This window comes from Babylonia areolata, chromosome 2, assembly GCF_041734735.1.
Source record: "Babylonia areolata isolate BAREFJ2019XMU chromosome 2, ASM4173473v1, whole genome shotgun sequence".
Lineage (NCBI taxonomy): Eukaryota > Metazoa > Mollusca > Gastropoda > Neogastropoda > Buccinidae > Babylonia > Babylonia areolata.
Window position 1 is genome coordinate 63,641,873 of NC_134877.1, and position 18,163 is coordinate 63,660,035.

General features: G+C 43.2%; 1 protein-coding gene across 1 annotated transcript in view; it reads left to right on the forward strand.

Annotated features, from left to right (window-relative positions):
• Positions 1–3,405: 3,405 nt before the first annotated feature.
• Positions 3,406–18,163, forward strand: part of LOC143277983 (uncharacterized) — a 28,382-nt gene continuing 13,624 nt past the window's right edge. Inside the window, exons 1-4 of the mRNA XM_076582998.1 lie at positions 3,406–3,632; positions 3,792–3,918; positions 4,069–4,206; positions 4,330–4,714. Coding sequence (XP_076439113.1) covers positions 3,406–3,632; positions 3,792–3,918; positions 4,069–4,206; positions 4,330–4,714 — 877 coding nt within the window. The remainder of the gene's footprint in view (positions 3,633–3,791; positions 3,919–4,068; positions 4,207–4,329; positions 4,715–18,163) is intronic.

The window sequence follows — 18,163 nt, forward strand, 5'->3', positions numbered from 1 at the left end:
TGGATTCGGTCTGGTTTGGATGTGCCAAGGAGTTGGGCGCGAGAGTAGCTTTGTATCTGAATTTAAAGATAGACTTATAGTATGTTACAAACAAAATTGGAACGGAGAAATAGAGAGCAATGATATATAAATTGTTTTATTCATTCAAATCAATATTTCAAACAGAGAAATATATCAAGATCATAACAAACAAGTGGCATGGAATATGCTTTGCGAGGTTCAGATTGAGAGCACTTGGACTGAATGCCAACAGTAGATGGTTCGATTCAGACGTAGCAACATCCCCTTGCCCAATGTGTGGTGAAAGCTCAGAAGATGAAAACCATTTCATACTTGACTGCAAAAGATACGAAGAATTGCGAAAAAAAAACCTGTACCCTTTTCATTACAGCTCCAGCGCAGAGAAAAGATTTTTTTGGCATAGTGATGACAGAAAAATGAAGACATGATACTCCTCACTAGCAAAATATGTATCCGAGGCAGTAGATATAGGTAAAACGTCTACTATCGGTGCAATTACTCATTAATCAATGAAAAATTTAGTATGGATTTTATGAGAGAAAAAAGGCACAGACAAAAACGAAGGGTTGCATTTGGATGGTCAATTTCCACAATGTATTTTTATGATGTGTTCGCCGTATTGATATGACATTATTATCATTGTTGTCTTATTTATTTAATTATTTATTTATTACTATTATTATTTTATCATTATTTTCATTACTACTATCTTTTTTTCTTCTTTTTTTTATATCATAATTATTATTTATTTATTTATGTATGTACGCTTATCTCTCTCTCTCTCTCTCTCTCTCTCTCTCTCTTTTTTTTTTTTTCTCAAGGCCTGACTAATCGCGTTGGGTTACGCTGCTGGTCAGGCATCTGCTTGGCAGATGTGGTGTAGCGTATATGGATTTGTCCGAACGCAGTGACGCCTCCTTGAGCTACTGAAACTGAAACTGAAACTATGACGAGTTTCGGTGTTACAGGCTTAAATAATTATTACATGTTTTATATGTACTTTGTTATGTGTTCGTATTGGTATGATGTGTGTCGATGTCACATGCTTATATAATCATTATATGAATTATATGTACTTTGTTTCCTGTGTACTGTTCAAACCTTGGAGACGAACGACTGTGGGGAAAAAAAGGCTCAGTACCCGCCTGCCACATGCACAAAGTACCAAAGTGCCGCTTATCCCTTAGTAGTTTAGTTTGCTTTGATCATGATTTTCCTTTCTGTTCCATTTTATTTGTTTTGCACCATTTTTGTTCTGATTTGTACCTACTATGTCACTAGAGCTTTACAGCTAATGACATCAAACATCAACGTTCAGTTTTCAGTGTTCAGTGTTTCTCTCTCTGTCTCTCTGTCTCTATCTCTCTCTCTCCCAGTGGTAACGCGTCCGCTTAGGAAGAGGATAGGATCTGAGCGCACAGGTTCGAATCCACACACTCGCCAATATGTTATCCTCCTCCACGACTGAGACCTTGAGTGGTGGCCTGGACGCGAGTCGTTCGGATGAAACTGGCGATAAACCGAGGTCCTGTGTGCAGAATACACCTAGCGCATGTTAAAGAATGAATAAATACAAAGACAAGAAAGGTCGGGGTTGTGCCTTGAAAACTCCTGTAGAAGGGTCCACAGTGATAGAAGAAAAATGCAAAATGCAACATTTGCAGGCAAAAAAGGGGGGAGGGGCGGTTGACGCTGTGGTGTAGTGATGCCACTTCCCAGGGAGAGCAGCCCGACTCCAATTTTCACACAGAGAACTCTTTTGTAATAAAATGTAATACAATATAAATACAATACATTACAAAACGGTGTGCCTTCCCTTGCCTCCCAACCTCCCCCTTCCACCAACCTCCCTCTCTCTATCCGACTCTCTGATCCTCCAATCTGTCAGAACAGTACATGTGGGCGTGTCGTTTAACAGGCTCCCCGTGCTCCCTCTCTCAACACCCCCCACTCCCAGGTGTCACAATGCCACTCACCGCAGCACGCGCCGCACGCACGCGCCAGAAGTTGGCAGAAGCCCCGCCCCTCACCCTGAAGGCGTGACCGCAAGGAGTGAGGGAGGGTGGGAGGGGAGAGAGAGAGAGAGCGGCGGGTTGCTGTCAGCCGACCACTGATGGAGGAAGAGACCCACGTGACGACAGCTGATTCCCGGACAGGCTGTGTGGGGCTCCCTGGTCCGGCCTCTTTTCTGGCACTGCCCACTTTTGTCTGGCATCAACCGACCCTGGAAAAACATCGCTACACACACACACACACACAGATGCTGACTGGCCCTTATATTTAGGACTGCCTGCTCTTCCGGCTCGCAGACTTCTTCAACGCTGCTGTGAGAGCGATAGCTGTTCCCCGGCGACAGATGCTCCTTGTCACCAGTACTCTGTGACTCAGTCACTGACAACTCCGTGTCACTATCATTACTTCTTTTGAGAGAGTCCGGTCCACGTTCATCGCTCTGTCATTTGTGGTCCACACAGACCGTAGCTGTGGTACTGCCGCAGTTTGGACTGAAGACAAGCATTGTCAACCAAGTGGTTCTGTCTTCATCACACCTCTCGTTGTCTACGCAGTCAGGATCCGGTCTTCTTTTTCTCCTTTTTTTTTCTCTCACCTCAGCTCTGTAAAGTGAAGTCATTGGGGCCGCGCGCCACGGCAGGGACTTTAACTGTTCGCCAGAGTCCTTCACCAGACCTGTCCGGTTGTGTGCCGCGGAGACCTTACAGTCAGGGTCAGAACTTAGTCCGGCTCAGTCTGCGCCGTCACGGATAGAACTATGCTCCACTGGGTTGTTGGAATTCTTTTTTTCAACTCTGTTCCTGATCTGACGGTGACGTTCAATTGTTCTCACACTCTAGGCACAGTTTTGCCGGGAACGGGCACGACAGCGGGACATCTCTATTCTGCCACCGTGGCTGTATTCCTGGAGAACTCCTAGGTTGGCTATAATAATGTTGACCCTTACGGCTGGTATTTGCTGTCTACGAAACAAAATAATGCAGACATGGAAACGTCTAACTGAATGACATACAGGTTGTTTGTTTGAAAAAAACAAAAACAACAAAGGACGTTTCTGTATTCTGTGTGTATCTGGCCGTTTTTTTTGTTTTTTTGTTTTTTTTATGTTCCCCCCTCCCCCCCTTCATATCCTGGCCAGGTCCATTCTTGTGAAATCGACCAGCTTAATGCTACTTGTAGTGTCACATACTCAAAACTGCAGACTACAAATGTGACTTTCTGATTGCATTGCATATATAGAGAGAGAGATTTTAAACAATGCAGCATCCCCCATCATCCATCTCCTCCTCCTCCTCTTCCTTCTCCCCCTCCTCTTCCTCCTCATCCATCTCCTCCTCCTCCTCATCCATCTCCCCCTCCTCTTCCCCAGGCATGACGTCGAGGAGCAGCTCCTCCGAGGCCTGCCCAGTGGTGACCAACGCCAGGAGGTCCTCCAACTTCTCCATCGACAGCATCCTCACCCGCCACCACTCGCCGCTCTTAAGGGCGACCGGCGGCCCTCAGTGCTCTGGCGCCTGTAGCAGCACGGCCACCCAGAAGGACACAGTAGTCAACAGTGGCCAGGACTCCTTGCAGACGGCGGACAAGCCCGGGGCGCAGTGGGAGGGGGGTGGCCTTTGGGCAGTTCAGAGTCCGGCGGGAGAGGCGGAGACGACGGCAGCGTCCCAGCCGGAGGAGGAGGGAGAGGAGGGGAACTCGCCGCGGAAGGAGGGAGGGAAGGCGGAAGATGTAGATGAGCAGGACAAGGCGGACCTCAGCCCGCGGCAGCAGGAAGGGGGCAGCAGTCAGACCAGTGACCTCAGTGACGACCCGGAAGGGGAGGACAGTCGGGGTGGTTACGGACCGCCGGGGGCTGGTGGCGGGCTCCGGTCCGCCGCCATGCCTGTTTTCTCCTCCTCCTCCTCCTCCTGTTCCTCCTCCTCCTCCTTCTCCTCCTCCTCCCACACTTTCAACTCTGACCCCTTCCTTCCTCTGCCCCGATACCCCAACCACCACCCCGGCTCCATCCCCCCTCGCTGCTTCTTCCCGGGGCAGGGCCTGGACCTGAGCATTTCCCCCGCCCACCACCACCATCACCACCACCACCCTCCGGCGGCCTCGGCCCACCCGGCCTTCTACTACCAGCTGTGGCAGCACGGGCAGGAGATGCAACTCAAGGCCTGTCACCTGGGGGTGCCCCCCGGCGCCATGTCCCTCCTCGCCCCCTACCCCTCTTCCGCCGCCCTCCACCCCCACCACCACCCCCACCCCGCGCTCCTCTCCGCCTCCGCCGCCCACCACTACCTGGTCCGGAAGGCGTCAGGGGGCATGGGGGAGGAGGAAGGGGCAGGAGGGGTGGCCCCACCACCACCACCACCACAGCCGCCACCACCACCCCATCATCTCTACCCTCCCCAGGACGACTGCGTGGACCTCAGTTGTCGACGATCTCATCAAGAGCAGCAGGAGCAGGAGGAAAGAGAGGATGACGGGACTCATGACGTCACCAAGGAAGATGACGTCATCCGTGACGACCAAGGCCTGTTGGCAGGGCGCGGGGACGGCGAGGAGGGCCTGGAGGAGATGCGAGTGGCGGTAGAGGACGAGGACGGCGAGGACGACATGAAGATGATGATGATGGTGGCCGACGACTCTTCTCCGCCCTTGGACATTCTGCACGCCGCTGAGGACAAGAAAATAGGTCAGTGTCTTTGTCTTGTCTCACTGTCAGTCAGTCTGTCCGTCTATCCGTTTGTCCGTCTGTCTGTCTACCAATTTGTCCGTCTCGCCTCTGTCCATCTTTCACGCACACGCGCGCGCGCACGCGTGTACGCGTGCACATACATGCGCGTTTGAGTCCAGTCAGCAAAATAATGCAAAGGGTCTATGCATGTGTGTGTGTGTGTGTGCGTCTGTGTGAGTGCGTGCTTGTGTGTGTGTGTGTGCGCGCGCGTGTGTGTGTGTGCGCGCGCGCGTGTGTGTGTGTGTGGGTGTGGGTGTGTGTGTATGCGTGCCTGTGTATGCGTGTGTTCGTGCGTGTGTGGGTGTGTATGTGTGTGCGTGCATGCATGCATTCGTGTGTGTGTATGTGTGTGTGTGTGTGTGTGTGTGTGTGTGTGTGATATTTTTTAAGGAGTCATCTTGAGTGCGGTTCACATATTATACGCACAAAAACTTACACATGCCAATCCATTTAAAAATTAAAAAAAAGAAGAGAAATTAAAAATAAAATTGCGTGGTTCCATTTGGAAACAAGTTCAGCGGATGACGAAAATGATAATAATGATGATGAAAATAATAATGGTGATGATAATAACAATAATCACTCGCCGTCAGGATGTGATGTTTCGTTTTGTCATCGGTATGGTCGCAAGAGAGAGAGAGAGAGAGACAGAGACAGAGACAGAGAGAACTGGAATTGGAATTAGAATGGTTTATTCAGTCAGCCCCGAGTGAAGGGGTATGCGTATACATGATACGACTCAATGAAAATATATAAACAATTAAGCTTAAATAAAAACAGCAAAAAATACATTATACAATGCAATATAACTTTATTCATTCATTTGGAAATTAAATTGTGCGAATTGTGCATGATATAATTATTAAATTATATCCGTTATACGAAATATCGATTTCTCTTAATTTGGAGAGAGAGATGGGGATAAATGGTTGAGAATCACAGTATTCAAACATTTCCACTTTTTGATCCCGCGTCGTGCAACCATCCCATTCTTTTACTCAAGAAGATAAACTTTTTTTTGAAAAAAAATCAGTTTAAAGCAAATCGTCCGAATTGATTGAAGCTCAACGTGCTAAATATAGTAAACTGTAAGTACTAACGAAAAAAAAACACCCTGTAAGGCCACATGTAAACACAACACACACACACGCGCGCACGCGCGCGCGCGCGCACGCGCGCACCGTACGCATCGCACGGGCACGCATGCACACTTACTGCATAAGACACACAGTTAAAAAAACCAAACAACAAAAAAAAACAAAAAAAACCACTCTCTGAATGCCAGGTGTAATGGAATCAAGTTAATCAGTGAATTGGTTCGGTTATATTTTTTTGTGAGCGTGACTTGCGCGGTGTTCTTGACACACATCGTCCGCTCCATGATTCTGTCTGTCTGTCCCGCTTCTGTCTGTACAGAAACTGTGCCGACAATGATAATGATGTTCATGTACTGATGCCTCTGGGCTTTCAACTACCGCGGAAGCGTGGCGGTTTTTTTTGTTCAGTTTTATCATAATAATAATAATAATAATAATAATAATGGATACTTATATAGCACACTATCCAGAAATCTGCTCTAGGTGCTTTACAAAAACGCTTTTGATAACATAAAACATTATATCTATGTTACATACACACACCAAAATGTGACTACACACACACACACACACACACACGCACGCACGCACGCACGCACGCACGCACGCACACATACATTTTAACATACATGTGTATCTAACAGCTACCCTAACACATACGCACACATAGGCAGGCACAAACATCCAGCTGTTTCCTCCTAAAGCCGCTCTGTCCCTGTCTCTGGTCCTGTTGGTTACACTTGGAACGATCGACGCCCCCCCCCCCCCCCCTTCCACCCCTGCACCCCCACCCCCTCCCATTTTTGACTCACTGGTGTAAACAAAGTGAGTCTATGTTTTAACCCGGTGTTCGGTTGTCTGTGTGTGTGTGTGTGTGTGTGTGTGTGTGTGTGTGTATGGTAAACTTTTAACATTGACATTTTCTCTGCAACTACTTTGTCAGTTGACACCAAATTAGGCATAAAAATAGGAAAAATTCAGTTCTTTCCAGTCATCTTGTTTAAAACAACATTGCACCTCTGGGATGGGCACAAACAAATATAAAATGAAGCCTAATTATATGCAAACTGCATTTACTGTTATATCTATATTTTTTGTATTCTCTAAACTTGGCACTTTGATCTGATATTCTGACCCAACAACAAGAGCAGTCATTATTATCATTTTTTGTTCAAACAGGAACTTCTTTTGCTAAGCATAGAAGTTTTATTTATTTTGCAAACGTTTTGGTGCAGATAGTAAAAAAGGGAAATTACTCTGTAATTAATGCTAGGGGACTTAATTTGCTTTAAACTGATCTTTCTCATCTTAAACATTACATTTTGAAATTATACTCAATACATAAAAAGCTTGGATTTTTTTTTTTTTTTTTTTTTTTTTTAGTGTATCACAAATGAGTTTTGAAGGCCTTGCCTCTCTTGTTTTTATTATTTTTCCCCCTTGCACTTAGCTCCTAAGGGTTTGCAGTTTCAGTTTCCGATTCTCAAGGAGACGTCATTGCGTTCGTACAAATCAATATTCGCTACTGCACCACATCTGCCAGGCATCACATAGATGCCTGACCAGCAGCGTAACCCAACGCGCTTAGTCAGGCTTTGAGTGCATGCATACATATATAGTTGAGTACTTATCAGAGTGGATTTCTTCTCCCTTTTTTTTCTTTTTTTTTTCAGTGCGCGAAGCGCGTACTGCACAGGGAACCTCGGTTAATCGTCTTGTCCGAATGACTACACACTCAGTTCGATTTTTCCAGTCAAACTTAGGTAAAAGGGCGAGAGTGCGATTCGAACCCAGATCCTCACGAACTCTGTATCGGCAGACGAGCGTCTTATCCATTCTACTTCCTTCTTTCGTAACGTCTGGCCTTGAATAACCTCTTCGAAAATTGCTCCCCTTTTTCCTCTCTTTTTTCCGCCTGCAATTTCTCTTGTCATATATCTGCATGTATTTGTATATTTTGTTTTTCGTCGCTTTCTTTCAGAGTTATGCATGTTTGTGGAAGTTGGGGTGTGAAAGCGCTTTGGTTTGCTTCTGCACAATGTAAGTACATTTCTTCTTCTTCTTCTTCAGCACAATGTAAATACAGTCATTTTCTTCTTCTTCTTTTTTTCTTCTTCTTCTTCTTCTTCTTCTTCTTTTTCTTCTTCTTCTCCTCCTCCTCCTCCTTCTTCTTCAGTTGGATGTGAAAGTGCTTTGATTTGCTTCTGCACAAGATTCAGCACAATGTAAATACATTTCTTCTTCTTCTTTAGCACAAGGTTAATACATTAATTTTCTTCTTCTTCTTCTTCTTCTTCTTCTTCTTCAGTTGGATGTGAAAGCGTTTTGATTTGTTTCTGCACAGTAATTAGCACTATGTAAAGTCTACATTTCTTCTGTTTTTAGTACTAGCACTAGTAGTAGTAGTAGTAGTAGTAGTAGTAGAATTAATACTTCTTTCTTCTTAGTAGCAGTAGTGGTAGCAGACACAAGCGCCCAGAGAGAGAAAATGGGGTGGACTTTGGGGGGTGGGGTGACAACTGAAATTTATGTTGGTCACTGTTTCTTATCAAATGAAAGAAAAAAAATCATGGGCTTTGACGATACGTTGTATGCTCAACACAAGGTGAATCGGCGTGCAGAAAAATGAAGAAATACGCAACAAAAAGTGTTTATTAAATTTCGCAAAAATTCTAATAATTTTTTGTTGGAAATCAAAAACCAAATATTTTAGCCGGAATTGCTATCAGAAGCAATAATATTCTTTAATGATAAAATCACAATAGATAGCAATATCATAAGGCGCATATAGACTGATTTGATAATATCGCACATCTTTTCGATGGATAATGAATTGATATCGAAATTGTAACGCACGTAAAATACAATAATAATTACAGTATGTTCTCGTTGACGTCGTATACCTGTCATTCATCATTAGTTAAACCTTTAAAAACCCCGCATATGACGAAATAACCAATGCTCTTATTTTCGAAAGGCTTGAAATATATTTATGATATTTTAATGTAGAAGCATGATATATTCGAAAAAAAAAAAAAAATCCTTAAAACTTGATAGTTGAAAAACGTGTTGTCTTCAAACTGCACAGAATCAAGGATGCAACCCTCACGTGGTTTCGACGTGAGAGAAAGCGAACATGCAATATGTTTCAATGGGATTATTAATGGCAGTTGCAGTGTCTGTAGTGTACATAAAGATTCAATTAATCTTTTTAGCTGACATGTTACCAAAAAACAGCTCCAGATTTGACAAATAAACAAAGTTTTCTAAATAGCGTTCCTTCAAAATTGTTTTTAACGTTTAAATCAGGTCAATGGAAAATGTTTTCTTCACTTGTATTATATAACATTTTGTAAAAAAAAAAAAAAAAATTAATATATATATATATTGATTTCAAACGTGGAGAGAAAGAGAGAAAGACAGACAGACAGAGAAAGGACAGACAATCTGGACTTGAGTCAAATATGAAATTTAAAGTGAAATTTTGGTAATGAGTTGACATCCCTAAATCCATGTTCATCAAAGATAGCAACAATCTCTTACGAGAAAGTCTAGCCTTCTGTCATTTGTCTGAAATCAAAGTTTCAGATGAAACCTTCCAACAAAAAGTACAATATGTCATTTACATTAATTTGAATGCTGACAAACTGATGACATGAATGTGAAAGTTCCGATCAGGATGTTTGATTAATTTTATGATGGTCATGATAATAATGTATAATAATAATAATATTAATTGCTATCATCATCATCATTATTATTATTGTTGTTTTGTTGTTGTTGTTGTCGTTGTTATTATTATTATTATTATTTGCTCTTCGCATGGTCATCATGACTTTGTAAACAAAAGAATGTATAGATCTATGCTTGTTATGACGCATTATATGACGATAATGATGATGATGTCTGGGTAGAAGTTGCTGTGGATGTTGTTTTGTTACATGCCTCATTTCTGAGTATTTCATCAAGAACTGACCAAGTTAATTCAGACTTTCATGTACACATATTTTCATTATTACCATTACCAACATCGCGCGCGCGGGGTGGGGGTGGGAGTGTGTGTGTGTGTGTGTGTGTGTGTGTGTGTGTGTGTGTGTGTGTGTGTGTGTGTGTGTTACTACTACTACCACTACAACAACTAGTCAATTTGTTCCTTTGCTTACTTTATTCTTTTTTTTATATTTTTTAATTTTACATTGACTGGTTTATTTATTCATTTATTCCAATTCATTCATTCATTAATTTGATTACTTATCCATTCATTTGTTTATGCATCTTCTTCTCTCTCTCTCTCTCTCTCTCTCTCTCTCTCTCTCTCTCTCTCTCTCTCTCTCACTCAAGACTTGACCAAGCTGTTGGGTTACGCTTAGCAGCTTAACAGATGTGTAGCGTATTCATTTTGTCCGATTTGATGGATTTGTCCGAACGCTGTGATTCCTTCTTGAGTAAGTGAACTGAACTGAACTACTACTACTACTACTACTACTACTACTACTACTACTACTACTCGTACTACTACTTATTATTAGTATCATCATTATTATAATTTATGTGATAACAATATATTTTTAATGAATGATAAATCTCAGCACTCAGCTTGTTTCAAGTCTTTCGACCTCCTTCTTTCCCAAATAACTCCTCATATCCCCCCCCCCGCCCCCCCCCCCACCTTCGTTTTTCCGTCTACAGGCTATGTGGGGTTTTTTTCTCTAGTTTTCTGTCAGCGTGTTATTATCAGTTTTGTCTTTTGTACGTGTGTTTCAGAGTTTCGCATGCGTGCGAAATTTGAGTGCGGAACTGAAAGTCCTTTGGGGTTTTTGTTGTTGTTGGTTTGTTTGTTTGTTTGTTTGTTTCTTTTTTTTTTCTTCACACACCTCATGTGGCACTAAATAAACATATTTCTTTGATAATAGTAATGATACTACTACTTCTACTACTACTACTACTACTACAAATAGTACTGACCATGACTATCCAGCATGTTTCCAAACCCAGCCATTCACCACTTTCGCTCTAATCATATTTCGGTGGATTTTATGAAACCGTATTGTGCATACAGAAAACTGTCTAATCACGGGGCATAAAAAAATAACAACAACAACAACAAAACACCTTAGAAAGGAATTAGTTTGCACCCAAGCCGATTTTCTTGTTTTTTTCGCTAATATTACTGAACTATATTTATTGCTGAGGAGGTGAATGAAAGTGCCGCGAATCAAACGGACATGGAAAGAACAACACGTGTGTGTGAGCGTGCGTGCGTGCGTGCACATATCTATGGGATGCATGTGTAATTACACATGACTGCTATTAACGTGATCAATATAACCTGATGGCGCGACATACTTGTAAAGTTCCCTTGAGGTTCAGCAATTTAGAATTTGCAATGCGTAGGTGAATGCGTCATTTTGACTTCCACCCCCCCCCCCCCCCCCCCCCCACCCCCCCCCCCCTCGCCCCATGTCTACTTGTTTCACTTATTACTTATTATCTTTTGCATTTCATTCCAGTTCGTGTTCTTTTATTTCTAAACTGCGGCCAGTTCATTGACAATAACCAGTCTGGAGCACGGTTATAAGCTTTGCTTGTTGCTCTGACTCATATGTAATACAGCTGTTTTGATTATGTTTCTGTGGAATAAATTTGTTTAAAACAGAAAGAATAATTAGGCCTTCCGTTAGCCGCCCTTTTAGAGGCATTGTGTTGTATCTTGGCCACCTTACTCCAGTTTTGTTCTCTCCGCCCCTTACCCTTACCTCACCTGGGGCCCTATTCAAGAGAACATCTGCCTGAGGGTAAATGTGTACCTGCGGGTAATATGCCTGAGGCAAGGCAAACTGCCCGAGGGTAAGCAATATCCAGTATCATGAACACAAGAGTCTACCTGCATGTTTACAAAGGCAATTTACCCTTACTACCTGCCAAGGGTGACTACCCACGAAGCAGAGGTAAATATGGCGCATCCTTTTGCAGCATTTTTCTTTCTTTTTCTTTTTTTTTTTTTTTAAGGGAAAACAGGATAGCACGTGTTTTGCGAACTCTCTCAACAATGTTCCAAGCTGTGGTGTGATGAGAAGTGAAACTGAGAGCATGAGCAGATGGGGAATCCTTGGGGAAATAAAAAAGGACCTGTGTTAGCTGTCTGAGCGAACTCTGTGTGTCTTGAATACGAAGATAACTTTTCCTTCAAGGTAAACTGTACCCGCGGGTCCCAACCATTTCAAAGATAACTTGCCTGAAGGCAAAATGAATTTTGTCTTGAATACGGCCCCTGGTGTCAGTGGGTAGCTGCCTTGGACAGGCAAGGTTAAAAAAGAAAAGAAAAAAAAAGCAGCCAAAGGAGAGAACTGGGCCCCGCCTTCTTATGCCCAGTTGGTCCTGTCGCCAGTGTTCAGTCTGACCAATCAGAACGTGACTGGGCAGTTGAAATAAAACGAAATGAAAGATCGTCAGAACACTGCAAGCAACTGCAATGAAATAAGACTACCGGCAAGAACTGTGGATATGTGTAGTAGTAGTAGTAGTAGTAGTAGTAGTAGTACTGCCATGATCGTTGGTTCCTTATTCAGTCCCGGATTTCGTAAAACTCTTCAGTCAGCTTTTAATTTGTCACAGGATGCACTAGCCCATGAATATCTCTCCTGTGTGTCGCTGTCTCCGTGGCAACATACATACATAATACATACAGACAGACAGACAGACAGGGTGACTATTAAAAACATCCTCTTTTCTCCTTTACACATGTAGAGGGCGTTCGAAATGTAAAAAATGTTGTTGTTGAAGGGATATTTTCAATATGCTTTAAAACATATCTAATGTACAATATTTCTTTTAAAAATGCCTTTCGGATTTGTTTTGAAGTTATGAATGTGTTGGTGAGCGCGCGGGCGCGCGTGTGTTTTATTTATTTGTATATTTATTTAGTGTATTGTTTGTTAGTGTCGCTTTAAAAAAAAAAGTTTATTCTCTTTTTTTTTAATCTTTATTTCCTTTTTTTCTGCTTTTGCACAGCTTCCTAGTCGCCGCGAGGAGAGGTATTAAAAGAAGGAAGGAAGAAAAGAAAAGAAAAGAAAATTAATGAAAGAAAGGAGAATATAGAATATATTTACAAACAAAACAAAAACAATCTTCGAATAAGATTCAGTTTGTGTATTTTTAGGTAAGTATTTTTTTCTGGGTGTCTTTTTTTTCCCATTAGAACCTTTTCAACGTGTATGTCTCGCATGTTCGCAGAATTACTTTCATAGAAATGAGAAATGTGGAGTGATGGCCTAGAGGTAACGCGTCCGCATAGGAAGCGAGAGAATCTGAGCGCGCTGGTTCGAATCACGGTTCAACCGCCGACATTTTCTCCCCCTCCACTAGACCTTGAGTGGTGGTCTGGACGCTAGTCATTCGGATGAGACGATAAACCGAGGTCCCGTGTGCAGCATGCACTTAGCGGACGTAAAAGAACCCACGGCAACAAAAGGGTTGTTCCTGGCCAAATTCTGTAGAAAAATCCACATCGATAGGAAAAACAAATAAAACTGCATGCAGGAAAAAATTTTTTTTTAAATGGGTGGCGCTGTAGTGTAGTGACGCGCTCTCCCTGGGGAGAGCAGCCCGAATTTCACACAGAGAAATCTGTTGTGATAAAAAGAAATACAAATACAAATACAAATAATCACCAAACTTTTTGTTATACAAGCAACCAAAACTTTTCTCCATGCTTAACTATTGCAGTGCTCTCCTCGCCGTCTCCTCAATGCACCGCCTTCACAAGCTCCAAAATGTCCGTCCAGGTGCCAGTTGCATTGCTTGGTTCTAACCTTTTGCCAGTTACACGTGACTAAATGCCTACGTTGACCGAACTACACCCTTGGTCAGTTCCGTACTACACACAGCTAGTAGCGGGTTACGACCATACTAGGCTCTTCCGTCCGAGCAATGGAACTGGCTCCAGAAGCTGACTCTGAAATGTTCCCGAATGTGAACATAATCCACGACACTTCTTTTGGAAAACATTGCGTTGGTTCCTTAGTCAATCCGGGAGTTCGTAAAACTCTTCAGTCAGCTTTTAAGTTGTTACAGGAGGCACCAGCCCATGAATATCTCTCAGGAATTCTTCATCAATCTGACAGACACCCTACCTCGAAATCTGATATTCGTATTCTATTATGTTGTATACGTCCGATCCTTTCGGTCTGCGAACTGTTTCCTTTCAAGGTCCTGCCATCTTGAGCACCCTCCGTGTTACCCCCTTCATCCCTCCACTTTCCGCAGCTTTCTTGGAAAACCTCTCTACAGACTCTTCCATCATAGCAGTACATATATGTGTCTTTGTCCACCACGGTTCCAAAAAGCTTTTTGAATAACCATGTTTTGTTTATTTTATGTACTTGTGTCAGACTCTGTGTGCCTCTGTGTGTGTGTGTGTTAATGTGTGTGTGTGTGTGTGTGTGTGTGTGTGTGTGTGTGTGTGTGTGTGTGTGTTAGTGCGTGTGTGTGCATGTGTTAGTGTGTGTGTGTGCGTGTGTGTGTGTGTGTGTGTGTGTATGTGTGTGTTAGTGTGTGTGTGTGTGTGTGTGTTAGTGTGTGTGTGTGTGTGTGTGTGTGTGTGTGTGTGTGTGTTAATGTGTGTGTGTGTGTGTGTTAGTGTGCGTGTGTGTGTTAGTGCGTGTGTGTGCATGTGTTAGTGTGTGTGTGTGTGTGTGTGTGTGTGTGTGTGTGTGTGTGTGTGTGTGTTAGTGTGTGTGTGTGTGTGTGTGTGTGTGTGTGTGTGTGTGTGTGTGTGTTTGCTGTAGAATGTGTCTGTCCATAAATCTACCAGTGTCTGTGTCAGTCACTCACTCACTCACTCATTCTGTCTGTCTGTCTGTCTCTCTCCGTACCAACTTGTCTGTCTGTTTATCTGTGAGCCTATTTATCTATCCCACTATCACTGTCGACCTATATATCTATGTCTATCTGTCTGTTTATCTGTGAGCCTATTTATCTATCCCACTATCACTGTCGACCTATATATCTATGTCTATCTGTCTGCCTGTTTATCCCAATCTATCGATCGATCTATGTACCTATTTATCAATCTGTTATGCATGCGCACCGACACACACACACACACACACACACACACACACACACACACACACACACACACACACACATATATATATATATATATATATATATATATATATATATATATATATATATGTGTGTGTGTGTGTGTGTGTGTGTGTGTGTGTGTGTGTGTGTGTGTGTGTGTGCAATATTCTAAATTTTTTGCTTCCACGATCAGTTAGTGCCTTCAAAAAATCACAGGTGGGTTCAATAGATTGTCACACACACACACACACACACACACACACACACACACACACACACACACACACACACACACACACGTGCTCGCACACACATATACTCACACACGCGTGCAGTGCATACGCGCGCGTAAAACAGAGAGAGGGGGTGAGCAGATGAACTAAGCTTATGCACAGGGAAACACTCAAGAAAGTAAACATGAAATATCAACACACACACACACACACACACACACACACACACACACACACAATCCGATTCTCATTTGGCCATTCTCTTTGTGTGAGAAATGCAGGCATACAAACAACACGTGCAATCTGCAATCCCGTGTTGGGACAATGTTGGGATCCGCCCACTAAGGTCTGCTGCGCCCAAAAATTGTCGCCTGTCAAAACATGTCGCCAGCGACAATTTCGGCCAGGTCTCGTTATCACAATTATCGCCAAAACTAAATTCGTCGCCGTCCAGGACACAGAATGAATGAATGAAGAAAGGAATTTCATGAATACATCGTATTTCTAAAGGTAAAAGATTAGGCTTGCAATACTTTTTTTTCATATAGTGCTTCCCCCCACCCCCTAATCCCACCCATCTTTCACACACACACACACACACACACACACACACACACACACACACACACACACACACTGTGTTGGAAAACTCAAGCTTTTGAGAGTGAGCTATCACATAGCCCGCTGCAACTATATATATGATAGTCAGTCGCGTCCGACTATGACCATCAGAACAGCAGAGAAGGCAACTGCTGTTCCGATTATTTGGGCTCGAATTTGATTATAGTGGAGAATGCCTTGCCCAAGTTACATCCCCACTCTCTCGGCCAAGAGTGTTTTAGGACAGTCGGCGTTGGGATGGTTCCCAAAGGCCAACCAGCCCACAAGGCTGCAGCACTAAGAGCCAGTGCAATTTTGCCTCCTAGCTGCAACTACACAACAGTTTAAGCAACTGTTCAGCAGATTCCCAACTTTTGGCGACAAAATTGGGATTATGTGAAGTGAAACTGAGCGAGGCCTGCCAATATTGTCGCCGGTGACAATGTTGGCAGGCGATGATAATTTTCATTTGGATCAACAGAGTTGTAGCATGCAACAAACACGGTAAGCAGCGCATAGCTCAGTGCATCAGCAACAACAGTTTACCTCTCACCACTACCGCTTCACGGCACCTTGTGGCTCTGCTGTCCGCCAACAGCTGATGACGATTGGCCCACCACGGGGGTCACGTGTACCTAGTGACACGGCTGTGCAGGGCGGGGGCTTGGGGGGCGGGGGGGGGGAGGGAAGGGACTGATGTGTGTGTGTGTGTGTGTGTGTGTGTGTGTGTGTGTGTGTGAGGAGGATGTGGGGGGGGGAGGTAATAACCTCACTGACTGCATGCAGCCAAAGAGCCGCGAGATTGCGTGTAGCTCTGGCATTTTGTGTCTCACGAGGCGAATACGTTCGTCACTTAACACTTTGCAATCAGTGAAATATACGAACTCGTTCCTCTGTCTCACCTCTTAGACAGCCCACAATGTAGCTGTGCTCTTCTTTTATTCTTTCTTTCTTCTTTTTTTTTTCTTTTGGGGGAGAGGGAGGGTGGTGGTGGTGGCGTTGGGGGCTGAGAGAGGTGAGGTGATGTCAGTGCTCCAAGCTTTGTGGTTGTAGTCTGTCCGTTTTGAGAGAGTCAGCTACAGATGCTACAATCATTTTCTTGACTTACGGAAGAAGAAAAGAAGAAGAAAACAAACAAACAAAAAACACTCTGCCCTGGTCAAAATGACTGGTGGTTATCATTCAGATGCACCACATTATTATGCATCAATCATTTTCAGCCCCGTCAAAAATCGGTCCAGTGATTTATACGCGAAATCTGATGTTCACATACAACCAAATTATACACGTGCGCGTGTAACCTCAAGCCTACTGTTTTACTTTTAGCTCTAAAACCTATTGCCTTCCGTGGGGCTTGGGTCTTCAGCTGTTTCTGTGTTCCCAGATTCAAACACTCCGTAGTCGGCCGCTGCTCTTTCTAGTGTCTCTGGAGCTAATTCGTTTTTCCCTTTTTCGTTTCATTAAATCTGAGAGAATTGATTCAAACCTTTACACCCCGTCGACAACTCAGATCATTTTCCGATTCACGGCGGCTACTTGCTCCCCGTGTTAAAACCCGATCCTTCGGTGATTCTTCCTTTTCTTATTCAGCTCCATATGTCTGGAACAGTTTACCTCACGATCTTCGCCACTCTCCTTCATTTCAATCTTTCAAAACTGGTCTTTGAAAACGCCTATCCATAGACCTTCATACCTTTTCAGTTATAAGCCATGCAAACTCTCTCTCTCTTTCGTTGTGTGTGTGTGTGTGTGTGTGTGTGTGTGTGTGTGTGTGTGTGTGTGTGTGTGTGTGTGATTATGTAATACGCGTAGTCTCTGAATCTGTTTTATATTACTGTGCGCTAAATCATTATTTTTCTTCTTTCTTTTGTGAGTTATTGCGCGCGCGCGCGTGTGTGTGTGCATATATTTGGTGTTTATTGTAAAGCGCTTTGAGCTCTCTTTAAGGGAGGAAAGCGCTCAACAAATATCCATTATTATTATTATTTTTATTATTATTATTTTTATTATTATTATTATTATTATTATCATCATCATCATCATCATCATTACAGTTTGCTTTCTTCCCCCCACCCCCCAAGTCTGGCCTGTCAAACCCCTTTCCGATATAGTTCATCCATGCCGCCCCCCCCCCTCCCCGCCCCATCCACACGTTTTCATCTGTCCATAATTTCTGTAGCCTTCTGTTTATATAATGTTCCTGAGTTTGGTCTTTTTTCATCCATTCGGTTTCATCGCTATTTATGTGTGTGATAGTTGGGTGTGAAATCGCTTCGAGTAGTTTCCACAGCATATCCAGAGCAATCTAAATACAAATTCTTCTTATTATTATCATTAATTTATTAAATAATTTGGTATTGTTGTTTCGTTATTGTTATCATTATCAT